This window comes from Numida meleagris, chromosome 4 (genome assembly GCF_002078875.1).
Source record: "Numida meleagris isolate 19003 breed g44 Domestic line chromosome 4, NumMel1.0, whole genome shotgun sequence".
In the NCBI taxonomy this organism is placed as follows: Eukaryota; Metazoa; Chordata; class Aves; order Galliformes; family Numididae; genus Numida; species Numida meleagris.
The window spans coordinates 60,361,505-60,386,117 of NC_034412.1; the positions used below are offsets into that span (position 1 = coordinate 60,361,505).

The 24,613-nt window shown below is 36.4% G+C and overlaps 2 protein-coding genes across 4 annotated transcripts in view; one reads left to right on the top strand and one right to left on the bottom strand.

Annotated features, from left to right (window-relative positions):
- Positions 1 to 18,720, bottom strand: part of SYNPO2 (synaptopodin 2) — a 91,977-nt gene extending 73,257 nt beyond the window's left edge. For 2 of the 3 annotated variants that reach the window (XM_021396398.1, XM_021396400.1), the window contains exon 1: positions 18,478 to 18,720. In XM_021396398.1, coding sequence (XP_021252073.1) covers positions 18,478 to 18,606 — 129 coding nt within the window. In that variant the 5' untranslated portion in view covers positions 18,607 to 18,720. The remainder of the gene's footprint in view (positions 1 to 18,477) is intronic. The other variant, XM_021396399.1, reaches the window with a different exon arrangement.
- SEC24D (SEC24 homolog D, COPII coat complex component) overlaps positions 18,673 to 24,613 on the top strand; it is a 69,051-nt gene continuing 63,110 nt past the window's right edge. Inside the window, exon 1 of the mRNA XM_021396403.1 lies at positions 18,673 to 18,811. The gene's annotated coding sequence lies outside the window, so the exon portion shown is untranslated. The remainder of the gene's footprint in view (positions 18,812 to 24,613) is intronic.

Here is a 24,613-nt window from a genome sequence, read left to right on the forward strand (position 1 = left end):
TTTAATGTTAGCCTAAAGCATCTGTATATACAGTCACACACAGGGATAATGTTGAAATTACACATGACATGTCAAAGGAGCATCTAGTTTACCAGAAATGTATAAGAAACAGCCTGGAAACTGCTTGATTTCATTTTACTTAATGTTTTAGATGAGTGGATTTAGCAAAGAAGTATTTAATATTTGCATACAATATTATCCACATATAATATTGTATGTGGAAAGAAAACAGTTCAAGTGTATGTAATTGTATAAGTAAGCTAACGCAGCAAGTTCTGTTAAAGTGCTGTATGATTTCCAGAAGTCATTATATTCCTTGAATGCAGAAGTATTCTGGCATTCTGCTAGAATGTGGGAAAGCAACTTTATATCACTGTGACCATTGCTGTAAACTGTAAACTCTGGAAACCACTGTTGTTGGTTTTTTGTTGTTTTTTTTTTTTTTTTAATATTTAGTGGCTACATTGCACATCTCCCCAGTTTCTATCCATAGAAACTGTAATTGTTGTTTAGATGCCTTCAAAGTGTATTATGTTTTCAAACTGACTGTGTTCCTTCCAAGCTTCTGCTATTAGTCCACAACTAGTAAATAAAATTTTTTCCAATATCACATGAAAAATAATTTAAACATTAAAACCTTGGAATTGCTTGATTGGTGCTCCCACCCCCCCCCTTTTTTTTTCCTTTTTCCTTTTTTTTTTTTTTCCTGGGTGGAATCATTTGAACCTGAGATTATTTGGAATTGTATTCTAATTTTAATGTAGGCAGTAAATCAGCTAAGAACAAGACGTCAGTAGCTGATACTGTAAGAAAAAGTACATGTCGTGGGACTTGCATGATTTTTTTTTGTAAGTTGGTGTCAACGGTTTACGGGCGTTCGGCCTGGTTCCATGACGAGCGGGGTGGGAATGTTATGATGTGGAATACCGATAACCGAAAAATCATAAAACCATGACAGTTGGCAAGATAGCCATGATTATTTCGTGGTGTTTTTATTATTATTATTATTATTTTCTTTAAGTTATCTGACTACAGATATGTATTTCTTTTCAGGGTGTTAACTTTAATTGTGTAAAGCAGATGTTATTGTATACAAACTAAAATATTTCATTGGATGTGTCACTTAGGTAGGAAATTAGAATGGAATTGTAAAACCGGTAGGGGCTGAAGAGAGAAAAACTGTTTTGACATTCAGATGCAAACGCAGAGATGCTTTAAGTTGTATTGCTATCTGTTTAGCTCTGAACCTGATGCTAGAGTTTATTAGAAAGGTGGAGACAACAGAATTCTTTGTTGCACAGATTTGTATTACCACAGGAGCTATAGCAGAATTCTTCTGTATTGTTAAAATAAATTAAGCAAAAACAGCAGGGGAGCATTCTTGGATTACAATGGTTGCATTATTAAGAAGCAGTAAAGACTGAATTGTTAAGGAAATCCAAAAGCGTGTAGCTTGGGAAAGAGCTAGCTCTTTTCCAGTGCTGCCATTTTTAACAATTCTGGAGTAATAAAAGAAACTGAGTATTATTTCAAGCAGATCTTTGGCATACATTCTCTATTATTTCATCTAATTATTTTTCTTTGAAATACTATTATTATGTACTAACTCAAGCATAATACAGCATATCTCTTCCCACTCTGAAGTGCTTTAATGACCTTTGGCCAAAATCTGTGCCAGCTTGAGGACGTGTTTGCTAACTCACAGGTGCTATCTCACAATTTTTATTTTCAACGCAGATTAACATTTTATAAAAACGCTACTAAATGTGAAAGACAAAATTCACTGCTATTGTTGGTATTTTCATTAAGTAACGCATGGCTTACAAATGCAGTTGTCTGTGGTCTACGAATAAGACAGCCACACATAGCAGATGTATGGGCACATCTCCACTTCTGAAAGACAAGGAACTGAGTATGAAAGTGTACTTTACATCTTATTATAATGGCAGAGCAGATGTGAAAAGCTTTGTGTTTTTTTTAAAGACATCATAGTTCCTGCGCATTACAACTTTACTAAACTTCCAGAAGCATTAAAGCTGATTAGTGAAGACAAAACCTAGGACAAAGTTCTACCTGCTTAATAAATTTAGATTAACTCAGGATTTTGCTTCTACTGAACCTTCATATTTGAAAGTCTTTAAGATCTAAAATCTAATACTCTGTGTCTGTCTTATTATTATACATTATAAGAATGCTTCGATTCTTCTTTATCACCTTTCCAAGAGTTGTGTGACAGAGTTGTGGCCTATTCTAGACAGTGTTACAGAAATAAATGCTAGAACTTGGAGTCATTATAAGCTTCTGTCCTTTTGCCTCTTCCAAAACTAAAAATAGAAGTAACAATTAAGAAAGAAAATGCTGTAGGACTAAAATAAAATTTTTCAAATCTTACCTGGATGTTAGAATGAGTTTTAAAAAATTTCTTGAAAGTAGCAACGAAAGAAACAAGCATATGCAAATGAGTGGGATAATCTCGTTTGTATCTAACATCTGGAAAATATAAAAATGCAAACCCTTTCGAACAGTTTAATTTTATAATTCACCCCGTTCAAGAAGATTAACATATGGCTATAAAATACCTACTTGCCATTCAGAATATTTCACCCTAACGTAGTTGTAGAAAGCTTTTTCATAGATCTGTGGTTATATTACTTTAGGACAACAGCATTCCTTCTTAATTTGTGAGGCGCCTGTTGCTCCAAATTCTTTACAAGATATCTTGCATATTTTTTGACTGTTAAATGATCCATCTAACTCAGTTGCGTTGTTACAGCCATATGGAACCTCCAAGTAACCCTAGTTTGTATAAATCCAAAACTGCCAGATGTTTACAACTTGGTTTTGAGACCAAGCACAGCCTTCTTGACATAAGAAAACAACAAAAAACTGTGTTTTGTACAGAGTTAAGAGGCACTTTTTATAAATACATGTGAAATTAAGGGATTGGCAGTTAATAGGATAAAATCCTCCTTAGAGTATTTCCTTTAGGATCTATGGAAAGAGCTCCAACTCCCAATGAAGGTCAAATACTAGCTTAAAAAGATGAGATGCAAGCAGAACAGGAAATGGAAATCACTTTATCTTCTCATATGCGTGCTTAATAGCAAAAGAAAAAAATAATCTAAAGGAATATCTGACAACGTGATAGTGTGTTATTCATGAAGGATTACTAGGCATGTCAGGAAACCTGTGGTAATGGTAAAGTCAGCGCTGTAAAATGTAGCACTCTTCCAAATGCAAATCACCAAATAAAGGCAGTAGAGGCTAGGAGACACATATGAAGACCCGGCTAGAAACTGGACAGGTATTTACACGGATCAGTCCTGTATTTTTGGATTTTTTTCTTGCGCAAGTACTTCCCTATAATTCATGTTACCTTCTGCACTGGAAATTGGAATGATGTAATTACTTGTTTCATGGTACTGTTTCTTGCTCTCTTTAAGAAACCTTTACAGTCAGGTACAAATTTCAGTATGCTGGTCATTAAAGAGATCATTTAAAAGTCAACTGAAGATCAAGAATGGCATTCTAAGCTATTAAATCGGATTGTAGAAATCTGCAACGCTCTCTTTAATATGAAAGAAAATCAACTCAGATTGCCCTAGAAGAGTTAAACTTTGACACCTCCATTATTAATATATTTTTGAGGGACAGGGCCAGCTACAGGAACTGCTAGTATCTTCTCAAGTTTCTCTGGGAATCACACTTTTTAAGGATTGCATAGTCTTTCATCAGATGTCCTAGGTTAATGCCTTCCTAAATCAAATTCAGTGTTAGAATTAGCGTCCAGTTTCCTTTCCTCTTTTTTATTATTTTGTCCTGAAACTTACCTTTTTCATCTTAACTTAAGCCTAATAAGTAATTTAAAGGAAACACATCAGCAAGAGTGTATTCATGTCACAGTATCACAGAGGATTGCTTTCCAGTTGTTTTCTTTTCGCATATAAGGAACTAGAAAGCTGCATGCTGAAGTAAACTTTTTCTCATCCTCTGTGCCTGAATGAAGAATCCTTGATGCCAGAGATTACTGTCATTTGTGAGAAGAAGTATAAGACCAAGTCCAGCCTTGACCTTCCCCCAACCACAATGTTCACACATGTATTGTGTAGATATTTTCTGAAAGAAATTTTCTGTGACTGTCAACACAGGACCACATCAAAGCATTCCACATTAAAAAAGAAGAGACTGGAAGGGGGGTCAAGAGGTGGAAGGGATGTTTCAAAAAGGACGACTTTAGCAGATCTGACAGACATATTCACAGTAAGCAATATTAGCTAAGGGATGGGACTGGGGCCTGCTTCTGGGAGGATTTCACCTTAAATACTCCTTAGCTGTGGGCTTAGTCCAAGCAAGCAGTCGTACAAATATATTTCTGACTGGCCATGTGCAGCTGGAATTGTACTGAAGATGTAAGTTTAGATTGTTACTAAATCAGTTGAAACGATGAAGAAAACAGAGGTACACGAGGCTTGAAGGAGCCAAGTGGAACACACATGTAAAGATCATCTGGCCCAAGAGCATGTTGTAAGTGTAAAACTAGAGAAATTTAAAAGTTCAAGGAGGTTTTTAAATCAAACTAAACCAACGTGTAGGTTTTGCTTTAAGTAATGTATAAGTTTAATATGAGATTATATGAATCCCTAGGAGAGAACGTTGTGTTCTGTACTACTACAAAGCTATAAAAACAGAGGAACTTTGTAGCATATCCTTCCCTCTCCCATTAAGGTGGACAACAGTGCTACAATTCAAAAGGGACTAGAAGTTGCCAAGAAACCTATTAGAACAGCATTTCCACCACACATAAACTGAAGCTTTTCTCCAGATACTAAACTCAATCCCACAGTTTTTGGATTACTAAAAATCCTAAACTCTTAGGAAGCTGTCAGTGCCCTACAGCACAAGTCTCATCTGAAGATTTGCTCATTGTCATATGGTGGAAACCTAGGAGAAGAAACTTTTCAGTTCAGTGACAGAAAAGGAAAAGGTACTGCATAGGACTGAGGCAATAACTAACTGCCCTTGCAGTTTGTAAGGGTAAAACTATGACTAGTCAGCATGTCCACGCAACGTGGTTCATCCAGTCATTGAAATAAATTTTGTTCCTTGTTCTTAATGGAGCACACCAGCACAAAAACATAGAAAAATGAGTATTTTACATCCTTTAAAGTCTGTTTGAGTCAAGAGCAGTATTAGGGTTTAGAGGAAAGATTTAGTTTGGCTCTAACTTTAGGTGTATTTAATTGCCATGCTGTAGCCTAGAACACTTGAGAAGAAAATGTTTTTCATAAGAGGAAGAGAACCTTCCCACCCTTTTCACTTTCAGCTGAGACTGTGCTAAAACATGGTCCAGTCACTGCTTCTGTTCTTATCCCATGACCCAGTAGCTGTTCAACTGTGCCAGAGTTTAATTCTTCAGAGCCTGATGATGCAGGAATCCAGAAGGCCTGGATTCAACCCTCATTTGAACAGGCCAATGCGTCTTTAGCTTTTGCTTGAGCAATTAGCAGCCTGTATCAATTTGTGCTAATTGTCAGTCTCTGCAACTTTTCCAGGCCTCTTATGCAAATCAGGACTGGAAGCAAACAACTGAATGACCCAGAAGGGTGGTACAGAGCCTGGCACCATTGTTCTTAGGCAGTGAATTTCAGTGCTGCATTTGTTCATGGAGTAACACTAACAAAAAATGCCACAGAGATAACTATCTCTTCGAGCTTAATTATCATACCCTTTGTACTGTTCTTGCCTGCGCAGAAAAAGAGGCACACATGGTCCTTGCACTAGATTTATATTGTTTTTCACTGTTGCTCTAAATATAGAAGAAGAAAACCGTTAACGCTAAGACTTTGGAAGATACTTGTTTTCATGGATTGATAAAAGGTTTTAAAGTAAAATCCTTTCTGTAGCTACGGATTATGTTGTGAATTCAGAAATCTTTCAGTAACATTATGTTGATGATCTGAGAATGTAGCACATGTAGAAGCTGAAGAGCCTTTGAAAGAAAGATGCAGTCAGGGAAAAATGTGTTGGATCAGACTTGTACTGCTCTGTTAATTTCAAAATATTCCAGTGAAAATGGGCAGAAACTGCAAAACTCAGGTAGATTTATAAGACCCAAGATTGTTGAAGGATGCATCTTTTAGATGGGCTAAAATTGCAGGCTGAAGCCATGGCAAAAAATGGGGGGGGGGGGGGAGGAAAGGAAGAACAGGATAACAAGAAGTTTAGAAAAAATAATATTTTAGAATATTTCAAAATTCAATGTAAATTGGTTAGAAGACCTGGGAGACTTCTTAAATCTTCTGTTGCTCCCAGCCATGGCCTTGGACAAATTGAGCTGGAAGAAACTGAAGTTTCATGTAATTATTTTTTTTAATACTTTTTTTTTTAATTTCACCATATGTATTCTATAGTAATGTACAATATTGCTACCAAATATTCATAATATGATGTCAAACAGATGTAGAAATGTTTTTGCTTTCTGTTTAAAGGATTATCACTGCTTCTTCCTTAAGTCCTTATGAAATATTTATTTTTCAAGTTGCTTTCTTAAAAATCAAAACATGTCCTAGTGTTATAAAATCACAAATAAAACCATAGCACAAATTCATGGAGCCCTCCTTCAAGATATTATATTTTGTCTGTACACAGGGATTATTAAGTAGATGTGATAGGAAGACTTGGAATGGCTTGAAAAAAGCAGTGAGGGAGGTAGAGCTTGATTGATTTGGCATTATGTTATTCTTGATTTGTTTACGTATTTGTCTTGAAGGAATTATTCCTACACTTTGAAATTATTCCATCTGGAAGATGTTGAACTGAACAATACTTAACCAGCTTTTGAAAGAAAACACTAAACTGGCAACCAAAATTTCTCCAAGGTGTATCTATCTTTTCATTTAGTTACCTATGATTTTGGGGATTGTGAATAATAGCACCATCTAGTGATAATCAATAATATACCAGTATCATAAAAGGTCATTATTCAGTCTTAGCATAAATCATAGAATCATAGAATTGATTGAGTTGGAAGAGACCCTTAAAGGTCATCTACCCAATGCCCCTGCAATTAATAGGGACTCCTACAGCTCGATGAGGTTGCTCAGAGCCCTGACCTTGAATGTGTCCAAGGATGGGGTTTCCACCACCTCTCTGGGCAACCTGTTCCAGTGCCTTACCAACCTTGTTGGAAAATTCTTCCTTCTATCCCATCTAAATCTCTTCTCTTTTAGTCTGAAACTACTTCCCCTTGTACTGTTACAAGGGGAACAGTAAATCTCTCCTGTACTAAGGACTCCACATCTGGATGCAGTACTGCAGGTGAGATTTCCCCAGCACAGAGTAGAGGGGCAGGGTCATTTCCCTCACCCTGCTGGCCATGGTTCTTTTGATGCAGCCCAGGATACGGTTGGCTTTCTGGGCTATGAGGGCACGTTGTTGGTTCATGTCCATCTTCCCATCCATCAGTACTCCCAGGTCCCTTTTGGCAGGGCTGTGCTCCATCCTTACATCCCCCAGATTGTACTGATAATGTGGGTTGTGACAAGACCTTGCTCTTGGATTTGTTGAACCTCATGAGATTCTCCTGGCTCCACTCTTCAGCCTGTCTAGGGTCTTTATGAATGACATCCTGTCCCTTGGGCATGTCAGCCATACCACACAGCTTGGTGTCATCTGTAAACTTGCTGAGGGTGCACTCAATCCCACTGTCAATGTCACTGATGATGTTAAAGAGCACCAGTTCCAGTACTGACCCCAGAGGGATGCCACCTGTCACTGTTCTCCATCCAGACACTGAGCTGTTGACCACCACTCTCTGGGTACAATCTCATAACCAGTTCCTTGTCCATCTAAAAGTCCACCCATCAAATCTGTATCTTTCCAATTTGGAGAGAAGGATATTATGGTGGTCTGTGTCAAAGGCCTTAGTGAAGTACAGATAGATGACATCAGTGGCTCTTCCTCTTTCCATTGTCACTGTTACGCTATCATAAAAAGTGACAGGACTGGTCAGGCATGACCTGCCCTTGGTGAAGCCACGCTGATTCTCCCATATCATCTCCCTCTCTTCCATGTGCCTTGGCATAGCTTCCTGGAAGATCCTGCTGCAGGATCTTTCCCAACACAGAGGTGAGGCTGACAGGTCAGTAGTTTCCTGGGCCATCCTTCCTACTCTTCTTAAAAGATACTGCCTTATTTCCAGTCACCAGGGACTTCACTTGACTGCCATGACTTTTCAAATGTAATGAAAGTGGGCTGGCAACTATGTCAGCCAATTCCCTTAGGACTCTAGGATGCAATGCACGCCACTAATTCACTTAACAAAGGGATTTGGGGACTTGAAAAAGAATAATACTCTAGCTGTGATTTCCAGCTTAGTTTATTGACTGGTATCTTCCCATGAATTCTCCTGAACATGCCTAACACATCTAAACACAAACTTTGGCTGACAATATGGATCCCATGAAATAACATTTCATAAGCTAATTTGTGTCATTTTGTTATGCATTATAACTAACTCCTCTAAGGCTGTGAATGGCTTGTTTTGTATCAATCAACATAATGTATTCATGCTACTGACAGAATACAGGTGAAACCATGCTAATTTCTTAACCGTTATCTGCTTTTTTTCTAAATTATAAAACTTTGCTTTTTTTTCCACAGTGAGAGATGTGAAACAGCTGCTTCTTTGTAAGAATCTTAGGCATTTAAATAATATTATACGTTAGACTTTGCTTAAAACATCCTTGATTAATGATAGCTTTTTCTAATTTGAGGAATTTTGTAAGCAAATATCACACTATGCATTCTGGAAGTATTATTTCCAGTGTGCAGGGAGATCATGATGAATGCATGATAGTACATAAAGCAATTTATCCCTTTCAGATTATTTCCATATGCATCCTCTGTAATAAAATCAGTGGCTCATGGTGGAAAGTCTTTGAACTGATCTCTGCAGATTAGGAAAATGTAATTTGTGGAACAAAACGCTGATCAGTGTATTCCAGCCACATCTGTTATGCTCTAGCAGTTCAAGTGATTTCAGTGATGAGAGACTTCACTCAAAGGAGAAAGTTTCTTTTTCTTCTTTCTGGCCAAAGGACTGAAAGTGAAGGACACTATTCTAGCTGAGTAATAAGGTTTAAATTCTTAGGCATACTTGGCCTCAATTTTCAGTAAATTTACTGAAAGAGATGTTTAAGGAAGTAGCTGTATTTCTATTTTTAAATAAGGGCTCTTTTGGGAGAATGATAAGAGAAATCAGAGGAAGAACTTCTGGCACAGGAGGATTGAAACTTGTATAAAGAGAGAAGGAGAGATATGGTGCCTTCAGGAGCACCAGGAGTAGTGGTTGAGCGAATAAAGCTAATAAAATTCATGAAATTATTCCCTTTGAATGCAGTGCATCCAGGAAACACCTGCTATTTTACAGACATAGGCAACCATTATAAATAACGTTGCACAGTTCTCCATGTAGATGCTGCTCTTCTAGAAGAAAAGCAGAGGATTTTTTTGCAGGGCATTTAGAGCCTTTTCAAAGTGATGTCAGGTAGACAATTGAAAATGATTCTGCACATTAAGTGTGCCAACCAGGAGTTACAGCCTGCCATGCACAGCCATAGCTGTGCATGTTGAAAAGGTTGCCACACACAGTTGCTTGGCACTCTGCTCTTTCTTCTTTATCCTCTGCTGGAGGTTTCCACACTTTACGTCTTGTAGACGTAAAGTCTAAGATTTGTCCTAATGCTCTCAGACAAAATGAGGTGAGTTAGCAAAGCCCTGGTATTTATATTAAGAAATACCTGCTCATTTCAGCCAACAAAAGCCTATCTATTTTCAGAGCTGAAGGAAACAAGAGGGGCAGTTAGAAGTAGTTTCTGCAACCAGTAAATGTTTGCAACTGAGATATATGTCCATAGTTGAAATTCCTCCTTAGCTTACGCTTATATATTATGCCCTTCAATAAATGCCCTCTATTTCCTAGTAATGTCAGTCTAGTGCCTCTTGTTAGCAATCATTTCACTTTCTTATAAATAAGCAAATTGAAATGTCTTCAACACAAGAGAGTATCTTGGTGCTTACAAAGATGTCTAAGATAGCTTGGAAATGAAATATACAATTACCAAATAGCCTGAAAAATTTACACTGTTCAACGGTATTCAACCCCAAAGTCTGTTTTTATTAAGGTTTGTTTTCCTTTGAAGGGAATGACTTCTGCTAGACCCAGAATATTGTTGGAAATAGATCTCTAGCAAAAACTTTTACGCCCTTCCCAAAGAGGATTTTTATTCTCAATATCTGCTTCTAATTAAATATCTATACTATATTATACATACTAAGGCTCAGTCCTTTACCCTTTAAAGTCAGTGGCAAATTGCCCATTGAGTTCATGGGAAAATTGCAACTCCTTTGTTAAGGCTTCCTTTGTAGCAATTTCAGCTGCTTGTTTTCTAAAACAAAGATTCAGCTTTGCCACCTTTGCCTGTAGACAGCAAGGAGTTTCTGATACTCGTTATATTAAAGTACTAGGAAAAGGAAATTTGGTCTTATTAGATCATACTCGCCTGTCATTTAGTTTGTTTTTCTTTCTCTTACTGAGTGCCACAATGAACATATGATTGCCTTGCATTATCTTTATTTTATAAACTTTCTCTCTTGAAATTCCATATTGTAACAATTTATGACATATATGGTGTGTTTATGCATAGAAAGAACATACCAAACGAAAACAGCAAGACAAATGATCAGCATAGGAAACCATAGCTGATCTAATTTGCTCATAGTTTTGACCCATCACCAGTTCTTCTGCAAATGAATTGTAATATAAAGCATTCTTACAAAAACCAAAGCATCCAGCTTTCTAAATGGGACCATATTTCTGAAATATACTTTAAAAAAGGCAAGGTTATAAGACAATAATCTCACATCTTCCCTGTCCAGGATGACATAACTCTTTTGAAGGAAAAGGTTACCCATGCATTAGATACCCTGACCAAGATGTAACAAGGAAGCATTAAAGAAGGAATCTTAAAGGATTCAGAATAACTTTCTGTGGAAGCAGGAAGAAGATAGGTAGTTTGTGCTTCCCTTCTGAACAAGAGAGGTTCCTGTGCTGTGCCCGGGACTGCAGCACATGATAGAGAGCTCAGGGTATGAACCCACTGCCTCTGGAGAGCTTAGAGATAGTTTTTCATTGTAATTTACCTTCCATATAAGCAACAAATAAAGCAGCTGCTTTGCTGTTCTCAGTGCCCCAGTGAGAGCAAGGTGCTGAGGTGTTTTGAAGATTTTTGCCTTTCATGCTTATTGGCAAGTAACCAATAAATAGCTCTTTTTTGGTGCATGCTGAAGTGTTTTGCTCAAAATGTGCATTAGTCTTATCCTACCATCCACGCTGCCTATGGACAGCAGATTCTAATGAAATGGGACAGATGGGAAAAATTACAGAAAAGGAAAAAGAAATCCACTGTGTAACTTGTGTATGTTAAGTCTGAAATTTAAAACCTTCAAGCTGATATCCAGGGCTTTTCCTTCCTGCCAGTTTCATTCCATCTAACAAGCAGTACTGGTTGCAATCCAAATGTTATCATTTTTGTCCACAGTTAATTCCATGCACAGAATCATTCCTTTTGCAGTATAAACTCTCTGTGCATCAGTCTGGCTTTATAGAGTAAAGCTACATATAAGCATTTAACTATTGGAAATATGGTCCCTTACGCTATTTTCTGCTCCAGAAAGCAAATATGAAGCACACCAAGTTCTGCATTTGGAAGAAAGCCCTTCCATGATTTGCATACATTGCTAGCTGTATCTTCTCAAATGGTCTAACTCAATCGTAAAGAGTTTTATAAACAGCATTTCCTGTTGTGATATTTAACGGTAAACTTAGCCAAAAGTCTTACTGTTGCATTCACATTCACAATCAAAGTGCAATGGCAGAAAATACAGAACAATTAAATATAATAATGTCATACAAAGTACTTTAAATGTTTCCAGCAAAGAACATAAACAATGAAGCAATTCTCTATACAAAGCAACTAATCTAATTCAGTAGGAATACACAGATTGTTTTTTTAACTTGTTTGGTTTAAAACAGTGTGAATTATGTTGTTCATTCTATTCCATTGAAAACTCTTCTAGCATGAGAGCTGTAAAAGTATGTGTTAGAAACAAACACAGAAGAATACTTCTATGTATCCAAAGCATGCTTGTATTTGCCTAAGTACTGTGGAAGGCATGCCAAAACCAGCTTGGTATGTAGGTCTGTATATCCAAACCAGGGTATACAATCATGCGCTAATTCAGCCGGCAGCTTTTAAACAACTTAGATGGGACTACAGTACTAAACATTTCCACTTGGCACAATAGCTGGAATGCAAAAGTTTGGAACTAGAAAATGCAGAGCCCTAACCTTGGGAAGTACTTATAAGCCTTTACTGGTATATGGAATTTTCTTTCCTAATTATTTTTCTGTCTGTAATTAGTAATGAGAGCTTTCCATAAACGGTTATTTAGCAGTAGCGTATTCTAGTTAGATTTGGGGAAATTTAAAGCGTTCCTTCATTTTGCAAAATAAGTTAACCTAACATCTATAAGACCCACCTTCTGTGCAGTTTGTCAACGGAAGTTTTGTCATTTACTTAAATAGAAGCTGAACTATGTCATCCAAACATATGTAAAAATGTAGCAGTTGTTAAACTGAGTCAAGGCCTGTAAAGAATTCAAAATTATTTTCTGTAAAGATAAAAACCCACAAGTTTCCTCAGAACTCCTAATGTGAAAGAATACGTAAATATGCCTTACATGGTTTTCTGAATACCATCAGATATAAGCTGTGTCAGATGGTCTGATGGGTGAATTTGAGAATAAGAGCTTGTCCAGACTGTGAAAACAAACTATGTTTGGAAATGTATTAGCTAGCAAATTTAAACAAACAGTTTTAAATACAGTCCAAGTAAGGCAAGTTGTGTTTAAAATCTTGTAGGTTAACTCCAAACTCCCCTCCTTTGCTGCCAAAGTTCAGCTAGCATGTTTTAAACACTGTTTTCTCTGTCTATATTAGCTTAAAGTTGTGTTCAAATTCTGTTTAAAATGTCAGGTAATACAAATAAAGAACGATCAGCAGAGTCATGGTTCAGTACTGAGCCTTTGCACTACTTGTATGCTTCTTCTTTTTCAAACATGCTAGCGTACAATAAGATCTTACTTGAGTATGCATTAACTAGTATATTTTCAGAATCAAATGGCACCAGAGCTACAACTCCAACTCAAAGATAATTTTAAATGTCATCTGGGGATGGCATTAAACAAATTCTTTCTTTCCTGTGTCTCACTGGGAGGATGGTGCTCCTAAGCCATCAATGCAGATGTACACAGGTGAGCAAAAAAACACTTCTTCAACAGCTGCTGGTCTATTCCCATCTATGTGACCTGGCACTGAAATGAGCTGGGAGCACAGGTATAGCACCAAGTCTGTTTATCATGTCTGAACTAGAATGTAGCGAGCAGAATCTCAGCTTTTACTAACCTGTTTTTTCTGCTTGGCAGTGTGAGCATGTGTCAGTGGTGAAAATATAAAAGAACAACAGTGGCTTGAAAATGTTTCCTTACACCTAGCAGCACTGGTATATTTTTTGGATGAGCCAACTGTGTGTTAACGTATCTCTCATGCATGTGACAATGGCATGCTTTGACTTACCTCGGGATCAAAAGCATAACTGTGCTGACATACTGCTTCTCTATTAAACTAAGCGTAAAGTTCAATTTGAGGAAAACCTCTTGAGCACGTTCTGCATGTGTCAGGTATTTCAGATACAGAGAGAAAGCCGAATGGCCACAATAGAGCCCACCTCTGTATACATCCAGTATTAATCAAATCCAGATACCACTTTTCATGCTGTTGGTTCAAGTTGTTGCCAGTTGAGTTTCACTTTCAATTTCAGGTTCCAGTGAATCCAAAATGATGAAACTGGCACTTGGAATGAAATCAGTAGGTTCTCATGGACAAGTGCGTGCATCCAAAATGACCAGGCAGCCAGCTGTCGCATTTCATTACTAAGGCAAATGTAAAACCACTATCTGAACAGCAGCAGCAGCAGAAGTCTATTTCAGAAACTGGCAAAGTAGTCACAAACTGTAAAGGTTTTGCATGAGGCCTAGCTCAGACAGCTGGATTTGAAGCCTGAATGATCAAGGCATATTGTAGGATTAATTTGGAGTATAGTTAACATTTACAAGACAATGGAAATTGCACGGTATTTTGCACCTTCTGACATAAGAAAAATTCAAATAGAGTATGGCAAAGACTGAGTTTCAAAAGAATTTTTAAAAAAATAAAAAATAAATAAAAATTTAAAAAAACCCTAAGGTTTTCCAGGTAACTTGAAATTTAAGAGGGTAGGCATTATAATTTGCATCAGTATACTGGTATAGTTGAAATTAAAGGAGGGGAAATGTTACTATTTTATTTTTCTAAAGAAATAGTTTTAAAACGTTTCTGAAAAATTATGTAAGATTTATCAACAATTTAAGAATTCACTGCATATTTGAGTTCATCAAATTGCTGCTTTGGTGTAAGTAATGAATTAATATGCTGAGCATAGTATATCTGTTTGTAAACAGGTAATTTTAATGCAGTTACATCATGATTGAATTATAAGCCAAAATCATCTATAGGCAACTCCATTAAATTATTTCTTGCAAAAATGATGCTTCTTAAATGATATAGCTTCAATATATATAACGTGGCTGATATTGTTAAGTATTTGTGGGAAAACTCATGGGACTTTCTTCTAAGTGCTAGTCCAGAAAATCATCTATCATTTTTGTGCCAACAAGTTTTATATATTTTATAAATTAACAACTGCAAAGATATTTACAAGGAAAAAAAATCTGTGATATTTAGAAAAAAAAGCATTCTTTCATGTATGTCATGATGGAAACAAAAAGCACACCATGTGTTGCTTTGCTCTTATATATTTTGAATTCTTAACCATCTAGGGTCACTGCTATATTGAAATTTCCTAACCACCTCTTGCTTTGGGAAAGCTGCCCTACGGTGCAGTACTGGCATGCTTTATTGTCGTGGTGCACACACAGCATAATCAGCACTACCACTGTTTCCCTTAGTATAATGCTCCCAATTATCTTTGTTATTTCCAGAACATTCATTTATGAGATAGCTTTCTTTAGCACGATGTCTCCTTTGACACTGTACTTTAAAAAGATATTTTAAAGTCATTTTGATGTATTGGTCAGTATTAGATTATGCAAATTCTTTTTAATGGAAAATAATTTTTCATTAGTTGCAACATTAGCCATCGTAAGAAAGTAAGCTGATTTCAGGACCCTATGTTTGAGTTGGAGAGTGGGTAAACATTTTGTACACCTCTATGAAAAAGGTATCAATGCTTTTAAAACTTACTTGTTTTGAATAAGAGTTATAAATGGGCAAAGTAACACGATACTTTGTGATGCTTGAAAGAAAATCTCTATTTGTGTCAATCTCACATCTAGTAAATTATTGAAATATCTTGAACCTAATTTAATGGTTCAAAAATTATTTGCCGATGAAAATTTCCTATTTTATGTGCTGATGAGAAAAAAATACCAACATATCTCTTGGGAAAGCAAAAGGTTTGTTTCTATCTCTCTATTAAAACTTAACATGATCATGTTATATGATATTTTATACTACAGACAAAACTCTCATTGATTTTAACAGGAATGCTACTTGCACATACATTTTAAGAACTAGGGAACAAAAAATAGGCATTTTTGATTAAAAAAAGACATTTTAAAAGCGAGTATGAGTAAAGCTGGTAAAAGTTGTTTCTGGTCGTGAACTACAGTAACTTATTTCATTAGTTTTAAACACAGTGTTTTTCCTTTACCAAATTGTAGATAAGTGTGAATTTGGGATTTTTGTATCCTGACATGTTTTCATGGATTGTCTCACTTCCCTCTGCATTATATCCCTGTCTTCTTTAGATCTGTATCACAGCCAGTGCTCTGCTTGTGACCAGGGCCTGAATGCACTTCCCACTGCAGTGATTCAGGGGTTTAGAGCACTCAAGCTGTGTTCGGCAACCACGAGAGCAACCCCTCTGTAGCTCTCCCAGAATCTGTGAGCTGTGATACCGAAAGCAGATGCACACGCTTCTGGCAAAACCTCCATTGGTGTACATTGGCAAATGGATCTACATTAATATGCCCCAGTACAGAACTTAAAATATGTATTTTTTTATATATATATATAAATAATATATATATATATAAACGTTACTTGGGAAACACTATCCTTGGATCTTGGAGCCAGCAGCAAAAATTGCTACGCAATAGTTGGGGAATCATTTAATCTTCCATGTGCGACTAGTGTCAGTTTTCATGGATAACAAAAGAGAAGCTGAAAACATTGCCTCTCTACAGACCACCCAACTCGCAGTGCTTCAGCCTGGCAGTGGTTCCTGACCTGCAGACCCAAGTCTGTGTACCTCCAAGAGAGCCCTAGCTCCCCGGGAAGGATGGCAAAGCCTGCTGACAAGGTGAGTTGCAAAAAAAGCTGTGGCCTGTCAGCCACAAGTTTCAGGTTTTTTGGCCAGATACTAGTGTTAATTTTCAAGTCTCACTGATCTCACCAACTCCAAAGCGTGGAGAAATGAATGATCTGGAACTCATAAAGTAACAAGTCCACCATGCTTATAACACATACATGCTGGCATGCATGAACTTTTACAAAGTGTATTCTTACATATGATGTTGGCCTTTTGATTGGTTTCATTTTCAATAAAAATTTTAGCTATCCCCACTGGAAAAAGTGAAAAGTCACAACTGTTACCACTTATCTCTTTCTCAAGCTCCACGTTCTAGTGGTAAGAGAGATGCCAGATTTAAGTGCTGCTGTCTAGGATGTGAATATGAAAAAAATGTATTTGGTGTAGCCTATTTTTTTGTCAGGAAAACTTGTTCATAATTTTGTATTCAAGTTCCTATGCTTTTTACTTTTAGTTTTACATAATATCAGTTGCCTTTCACCGTTACTTACAATTTTTGAAGTTCTAGCTATAAATTTTCACTAGATGGCAGGACTCCACTGTTATCTATTACCAGGGGCTTTACTTGCAAAGCAAGAGCTGCCTATCGGTAGGAAAACTTTTTAAACATGTTCAAATTTTGCAAAATATTAGAACATGACAAAAACACTAATAAGAAATGGATACATAAACACAATAAAAATAGTTCTATTGCTGAATATGGTTAACATTATGGACTTAAAATCATTGAAAATAATTGGGAAAGATGATGTCTCCTTGACAGACAAACTAAAAAGACCTTCTTTTATAAGATGAAGTAGGCTTGCACATATTGTTCTGCTATTTGTGGAAAAAGTTAACTGATCCAGTAAATTAAATGGGACTAATTAATAAGTATATTGACAGGTTAAGAAAGTTAGAGCTTAAATAGCTGTACTACTGACCTAAAATAATATATAAAAGTTCAAAAAACTTAACACTCAGTGCACTGGGACTACCAAGAACTAAAAGGTGATCTGTAAATCCCTACGCATCTTGTTTTTCTGCCTATTTTTATATATTTTAATCTCTCTCAATTTAACAAAGAAAAATTCCCTGTATGGTGAGCAGTCCCTGTAGTGTTTCAGCCAGTGGTATTTTGCTGATCCCAGTGCTCCAGACAAAATTTGTCCCCCTTCTCTAGGAAAACAGAACACAGCTCCATACAGTTACATAAGCCTCAATAACCATAACAAATTGACATTGTTGCAATGGAATGAGCACTGATTTTTAACAGCACTTTTTAAAGTATTACTTTTGTGGCTTCGGGTTACCAATTCTTATTTTTATTTTTTCTGAACTTCTCTACTATCTGTTTTGCTCTCATTTCATATGTGAAGATAATTTATGAGGCCTTCAGTAATTTTCAAGCCTGTTCATGAAATATAAAAGGAAATGTTTGGCTTCTATTAAGGCTGCTCCTAAGACCGGATAACTTTCCAAAAACAGAGATAACTTGGTGTAATTCTTTCTGGGATTCCCAAAATAGTAAGAGCATTTTTTCATGATAAAGCTGTACTTATTCTTTGCCTAGAGAAGAGAAGCATCATAAATAGATGACTGAAACAGCATTTCCTAATATGAGATTCAGTTTTGCAATATGCTGAGTGCACTCAAAAACATATGGCAAATCATATAGGAGCTGAAAGGCATACATCGTCTCAGTTTCAAATCTTTTACGTTCAAGAAAATGTTTGCAATATTTGTTAACTCTCAGAAAGTAATCATTACCTTTTTATTGAAACAAACACAATCAGCACCTGTATAATCTCTGCAAAACATGTTAGCACAGTCAAACAAACATCTCAGTACGATTCACACCAACAGTTTCACTGGAGACAGTATATAGTTAGCAAACTATTCTCTTCACTCATGTTCACAAAACACTGACAACATCTCATGATCCTACCTTGGCGATTTGCAAAGGCTGCTTTTGCTCCTTGCCACCTTGCAATCTAAAGCCCCAAGGCGCCCCTCCACTCATAGCAATGCAGATATAATCCCCTGTGCCCATTGTCCTGGTGCAATTAGGCAGCATTCATTTACAGAACATAAAAAAAATTTGTCTTGCAGATGTTCAGCGAGCCTGAGGCAGAGCTGGAGACCCAGAGCACCACACTGTTGCTGCTGCTGTGTACTGCACTAGCAAATGTATTCATTCAGAAGAATGTAAGAGCTCTCAGATCAAGGGCACAGCCCACTCTTTCGTCAGATTCCTATGCTCAGCCCACCTTCAAAGTAAAGTAAGTAACACTTAGGAAATGCACACAAAGAGGCTCGGCAGTGAGGCAGAAAAGCCTGCATTTAAACATGAGTCTCTTATGACAGCAAAATCAAAACAAATGCAGGAAGAAGTGTATATTTCCCAGAGATGATTTAGGACATAAGTTTACTTCAGTGAATGGTGCTAGTTGCTTTAAAATTTACCCATTTCTTGCATTCATACTCCAAACAAAGAAGAATGCAGAATTTCAAGTGAAGCACTGTGTACATTCTCTGAATTAATGATACAATTAGATTGAAAGCTTTTTAAGGATTTTTTAAGGATTTTTATTTCCATCCTGCATGCACTGTCTGCACCACTATAGGTATGCCTCCCTCCCCAAAAAAGGAAAAACTTTGCAATTTCCCAGTCCTAAAATTGCTTCTTTCACTGCTTCTCTGTAGCCTCAGTATTATTTAGCATTCACTGCTGTTTTTCAATGATCTGAAGCATTGTTAGACCCTAATAATGCCTATTCTTATGCAGACTGCCCCTGGGAAGGGAAAGGAACTGGTGGAATGAGATACCAATTATACCAATTCTCTTTACTTATGCTATCAACAGTTGATTTGTGTTGTACCAACAAAAGGTAACCTTATCATAAGCATAAAAAGAACTGACTCTGTGTGAACTTAATTAGCCACTGCATTGCAAAGCCTATGCGCGGTTCTGTTCCCAGTTGCTGACCTGAAGTAGTCTAACTGTAGACAGCTGAGCTCCTGTAGGTCTAATTGGAATGGTTTAAAAGGTGTCAGTACAAAGTGGTTTTGGACGGCTAGTTCTACATATTCAGAGATGTCGGGACAGTGGGAAACACTTGGTCTTTAAGTTACTCGACTTTAAGTAGCTGATAGCTGTTGAGGGTTTAAAACTAAGCCTATTTGTCTGTCAGTTTGATGTCTATGGAGTGATGCTTCCAATTGCTATAGCAATGTTCTTTAAACAGTAATGTTCTTTAAAGACCATTAGGCAAAACACTGAGGTAGAGGCAGGGTCTTCTGTTAGACTGAAATACTATAGAGAAAGTAGGCAAGCTTTGAAGTACTTGAGCCCTTCATCAGACATGTAAAGGCACTAAGGTAACCCAAAGACTGGGTAGAGACAAGCTCCCAAAACAGAGGAAAATGTCACTTTTTCAATGTCAGGATTTATTTGAAGGTGGAGTGTTTTCTTTTATTAACTACAAGTCAAAGGCTCTGGAGAAGCAGAAGAAGCATGGTCTGACATAAAATTAAATACTTAAAAAAACTCTAGCAGACAAACCATACTCGGAGAGGGAACAGTCTTTAAAGAGCTTTGCTAGACAACATTTGAGTGAAAAAAAAACCTTGTTTAAAATAACTCAGTTCAAGTGGGCTAGCTGATTCTTACTGTCTTGTGCAATGTTGACCTGTTGCTATAGCAGACGCTTTTTTAAATCTTTCCTGGAGCCAAATCTTGCTGTAGATAAAATTCTCTCCTTTTCTAACTGATAAAAGTTGTTGTAGATACTTTTATGACAGTAAAATTCTTAAGCACATAGCTGCAAAAAATGTCCTCCAGCATTGTGGTAAATACAAAAATAGGGTATGGTTTTTTGTTTTTTGTTTTCTTTTGAAAATGAATCTTACAGAACATAGGCCCTTCATATATTTTATTTATCAGTAAATTTATAGTTTTGTTACTGCTAGGGTGCTTTTGAGTTTGTACTAGGCTATTTTTTATCATTTTGGTAAAAAGGAATAATCAAATCTGATCTCTGTTTATGAACATCTCTGAATACCTACTATAGAAAACAAGGTAAAATGTACCATAAGCACTTCTGCATCTGGATGGTCACATAGTTGATGGGAACTTTTACTAGATACAGATGCTTTTATCTCCTTTAACCATACAGGAGAACTGTGTAAAATGATAATGTGGAACAAGCTTGTTTAATCATCACTCAGCTGGAAAAAATAAGTCAGAACAGTTCGATTTTTTAATGTGATAAGTGAAGTATCTCTATATGGTTGGTGAAATATCAGTAGTTTGTCTTCCCTGATGTTAATCCCACCCTTAAACTGTTTGTCATCTTTGAGGCAAAAGAGCAGAGAGAAGCACTTCAAAATTGATTGTCATAGCAAAAGACAACATAAAATTGGTATGTAAAATTATGTCAGTGATTTTGGCCACTGGAGCAGTGATTTTGGAACACTGGAGAAATTTCAACAGCAAAAATAACAGTTTTATATAAAATTGTGAGCTAGTGCTGTTGGATTCTTAAAACTGAATATTTCAGTATTTGCTTAACATTCTACTTCTACTTTGTGAAATCTGCGTGGTGCTCTGCAATTTAGTGGAAGTAGCAGCAATAGATAATATCAGTGGTGCTGAGACCTCTGGTCCTCCACATAGAAATTCTTTTTTAAGCTCTGAGTTTTAATATATGTTGTGTTGTACTGACCACTCTAGAACAAGCTGTGAAGATTATATTTAAAAAAAAAAAAAAAAAAAAGAGCAGGTGTGATGACAAAACTTTTGACTTGGAACATTTAAACTGTGGAGTCCTTTGCTTGAACTGACAAGGATTAAGGTCGCCACAGGAGAAGAGAGAGAGGAAAAAGATGTCTTTCCTAGTAGTCTGTTGAGGTGTTTTTATAACAACCATTCCAAACAAATTGCTGTTTAATTTTTTTTTTCTTGTAAGGAAGAGTTTGTTGCTTGCTCCTCAGTAAGAAAAACATTTGAACTCTGTAACTAACCTATTCCCATAATGGGGAGATGCAAAGCTTCCTATGTCCTAATCTCTATCAAATAGTGCTCCATAGGCATTAACTACTCCCATTTGCCATATATGACTTTCTTTAATGTCTATGCCTCAGCATATCTTGCTTTTTAATAGTATTCTTATCTTCTTGTGCATTCTCTGCATCCTTTGGGATTTCTAAATGCTGGTCAGAAACTGGACACATCGTCATAAAAGGGGAGTCACTCATGGGGTTTATGACATTTTGGTTGATATTTGGTCTCTATGGCACAAATAAATTGCATCAGTTCAGAGACAATTTTTCAAGATCACTGAAAACTTTAAATTTAACAGGAAACAGACATTTAAGGATTGCCCTCATCTCCATCATTTTCTCTAGAACCAAAACATTCAAGTCTAGGCAACAACTGATAAAAATGTTATGCAACAAAAATTAACTTTAGAAAGTCATCACATTACAAATGCCAGAGCTCACCCAACATTCATCTGTGCCCAAACACAGGCAAAATTTTAGCTTGAAATTTGATCTTCTGTGATAAGATCTTTATAAAAAGAATCCAGGTCAAACTCTCAACTGCTCATCTGTTTTCAAGAACTGTCAGTCAAAAAATCTAGCACAATAGCATTGATGAGCCATGGTAAAATAAAAGTAGCTAAGTAGTAGTACTTAGACCTAAGTGAGGACGTATATCCTGGCAAGGGGTAAAAAAATAACAGTTTACGAAGAAGAATAAGAACATGGAAAATATATGCTACTTTCCTCAGATGGCATTCAGTGAGTACCACTCAAGAAATTCCTCAGCCAAATGCAGTTCCTGTGCATTTAATAACAGTTATGAATTTCTTTTCCATGAATTTTTCTTATCTCCTTTTGAGCCCACCTAGCTTCTGATATGGATAGCTGGTTGTAGAAAGTCATCCCTAACTATATGTGACATGACGAATCACCTCTTCTTGTATGAGTCTGGATCCTACAGGTTCATTTGTGATCCCCTGCTTCTTGTACCAGAAGTAACTCAAAAAGAAGTACTCAGCCACCCTAGGCTACTTATTTTATAGACAAATGTCATATCCACCTCAGTCATCTATTTTCTAGGTAAGATAAATAGACTAATTAGTCATTCTTTATACAAGAAGCTGTCTCATACTCCTTTTTTAATCTAAAAAAAAAATTCCCCAGTGTGCATCACATTTATACTTTTAAGCCATGTTACAGTATGGCTGTTTAGTTTTCTTAAAAGCCTTTGGTGAATGAATTTGTTGAAAGCCTTGTGTAAATCCAAGATCAACTAGATCACTCTTATCCTCGTGTTTCTTGATCCCTTCAAAGGACAGCCTTCCAGTTGTGATCTTCCTTTTATGAAAACCATTTTAACTCTTCCCAGATAAGTCATGTTTATCCAGATGGTCAATATTCCTCATTATGGTTTCTACCTATTAGTTTTGTGTTTTACTGACATTGATTTTTTTTTTTTTTTTTTTTTTAAATGTGATGTAAATCAGGAAATTCTGTAGCTAGATTCAGAAGACATTCGACAAACTTGCAATGAAAAACTACGTATCTTAGTATTTCGTTCTGCAATAAAAGAAATGCTGTCATTTCACCTACAGTTTCTTTCAAAAGTACCCTATGACTGTGGATTGTTTAAAAATGCAAACCTTTCCACCCATTCCTTAGTAATGAGAAATAGAGAGAGGGAAAGGGGATATCGTGATCTCTAATTTATGGGCAGCATTTAGTGCTTACATACCTTGATGGTACAGTTTTCTCCTTTTTATGCATTTCATTCCTTTCCATCTGATTTTTTTTTTCCACATAAAATCAACTAGTTCTCTAACAATTCTTTCTAGGAGTTTCTAACTGGATCATCTGTAAACAATTTAATAAAATACACAATTTTTTTTAGTATGTAATTTCAGCCAAATGGGAGAATCAACAGGAAAAAAGAGAGAGAGAGAGAAGGAAAAAGAGAAAGAAACAGAGAAGGAAAACAGATTTGCAATGCTTTTTGTTTTGCTTGTATATTAATTACATAGAAAAAAGCCACACTTGCAAATAGTTAAATGAAAAAAAAATAAAATCAAACCGTATATGAGATAGAGACTCTTCCAAATGAATTGAAAATGGCCTCATCAAACTGATCTCTTCAAATGAGTTTTTAAAACAAAGTGGCTTCTGCAAGCTAAAAGTAGTATAGGGCAATGTAGCCTATGCTGTTGTCCTGAATCATTGCCTAATAATATTCCTTGTTTAACAGTAATGTAGTTCAGTAGTTGTGTATGGTAAAAGCAAATTTTGATTGCAAAGCTAAATAACATTTTCCCCAAACCGTATAGTAGTACAAAAATACATTTCTGCTTATTTTCTAGCCTTAATTTTGTTCTCTTGGCTTTAGAAGCAACAAGAAACAGAGCCACATGGAAAGGATTTAATTTTTGGAAAAGATTTAAAATGATGGACAAAGTGAATGAAATATGTTGATGGAAGGTTCAAGCTGCACAGCTCCAGCTAACATTCATTAAAACTGATTGCTCTTCATTTTTCCCCCATCAAGTTTCTCTTGTCCTACAAGAGAAATTAATAGACTCCAGATGTTTGATTGTGTGAGGAACTTAGCTGCGCACTGAAAACTAAATAGGGTTTGCTGACTGAAAGCACAGGCATGTGGTGGTAAAGATACTGTAGAACAGTAATATGAAGGTCTTAGTGAGGAGAAAAGAAATTAAGGATAGAACATTGTTAGATATTTATTAGATGCCTGTAAGGCCAGACAGGAAATGTCTGCCTGCAGTCATAAGAGGCACGAGCATTTTCTCACCGGTGAAGGTAAAGGCTTCAGATTTTGATCCCTAATGTGGATTATTAGGCTAGATATTGTGTAGTGGTTAGAATTTCAGAACTTTTTTGTACTTTTACTTTTTGTTAATTTTTTCTTCAAAAACAGAAAATGAATTGCCGTGGAAGAAGCAGAGAAATGTTCTGAATCTGGCTCTGATTTGAAAGAACGCTTTCTCAGAAACATAAAATAAATCCAGTGATGCTTTAGAACCTGA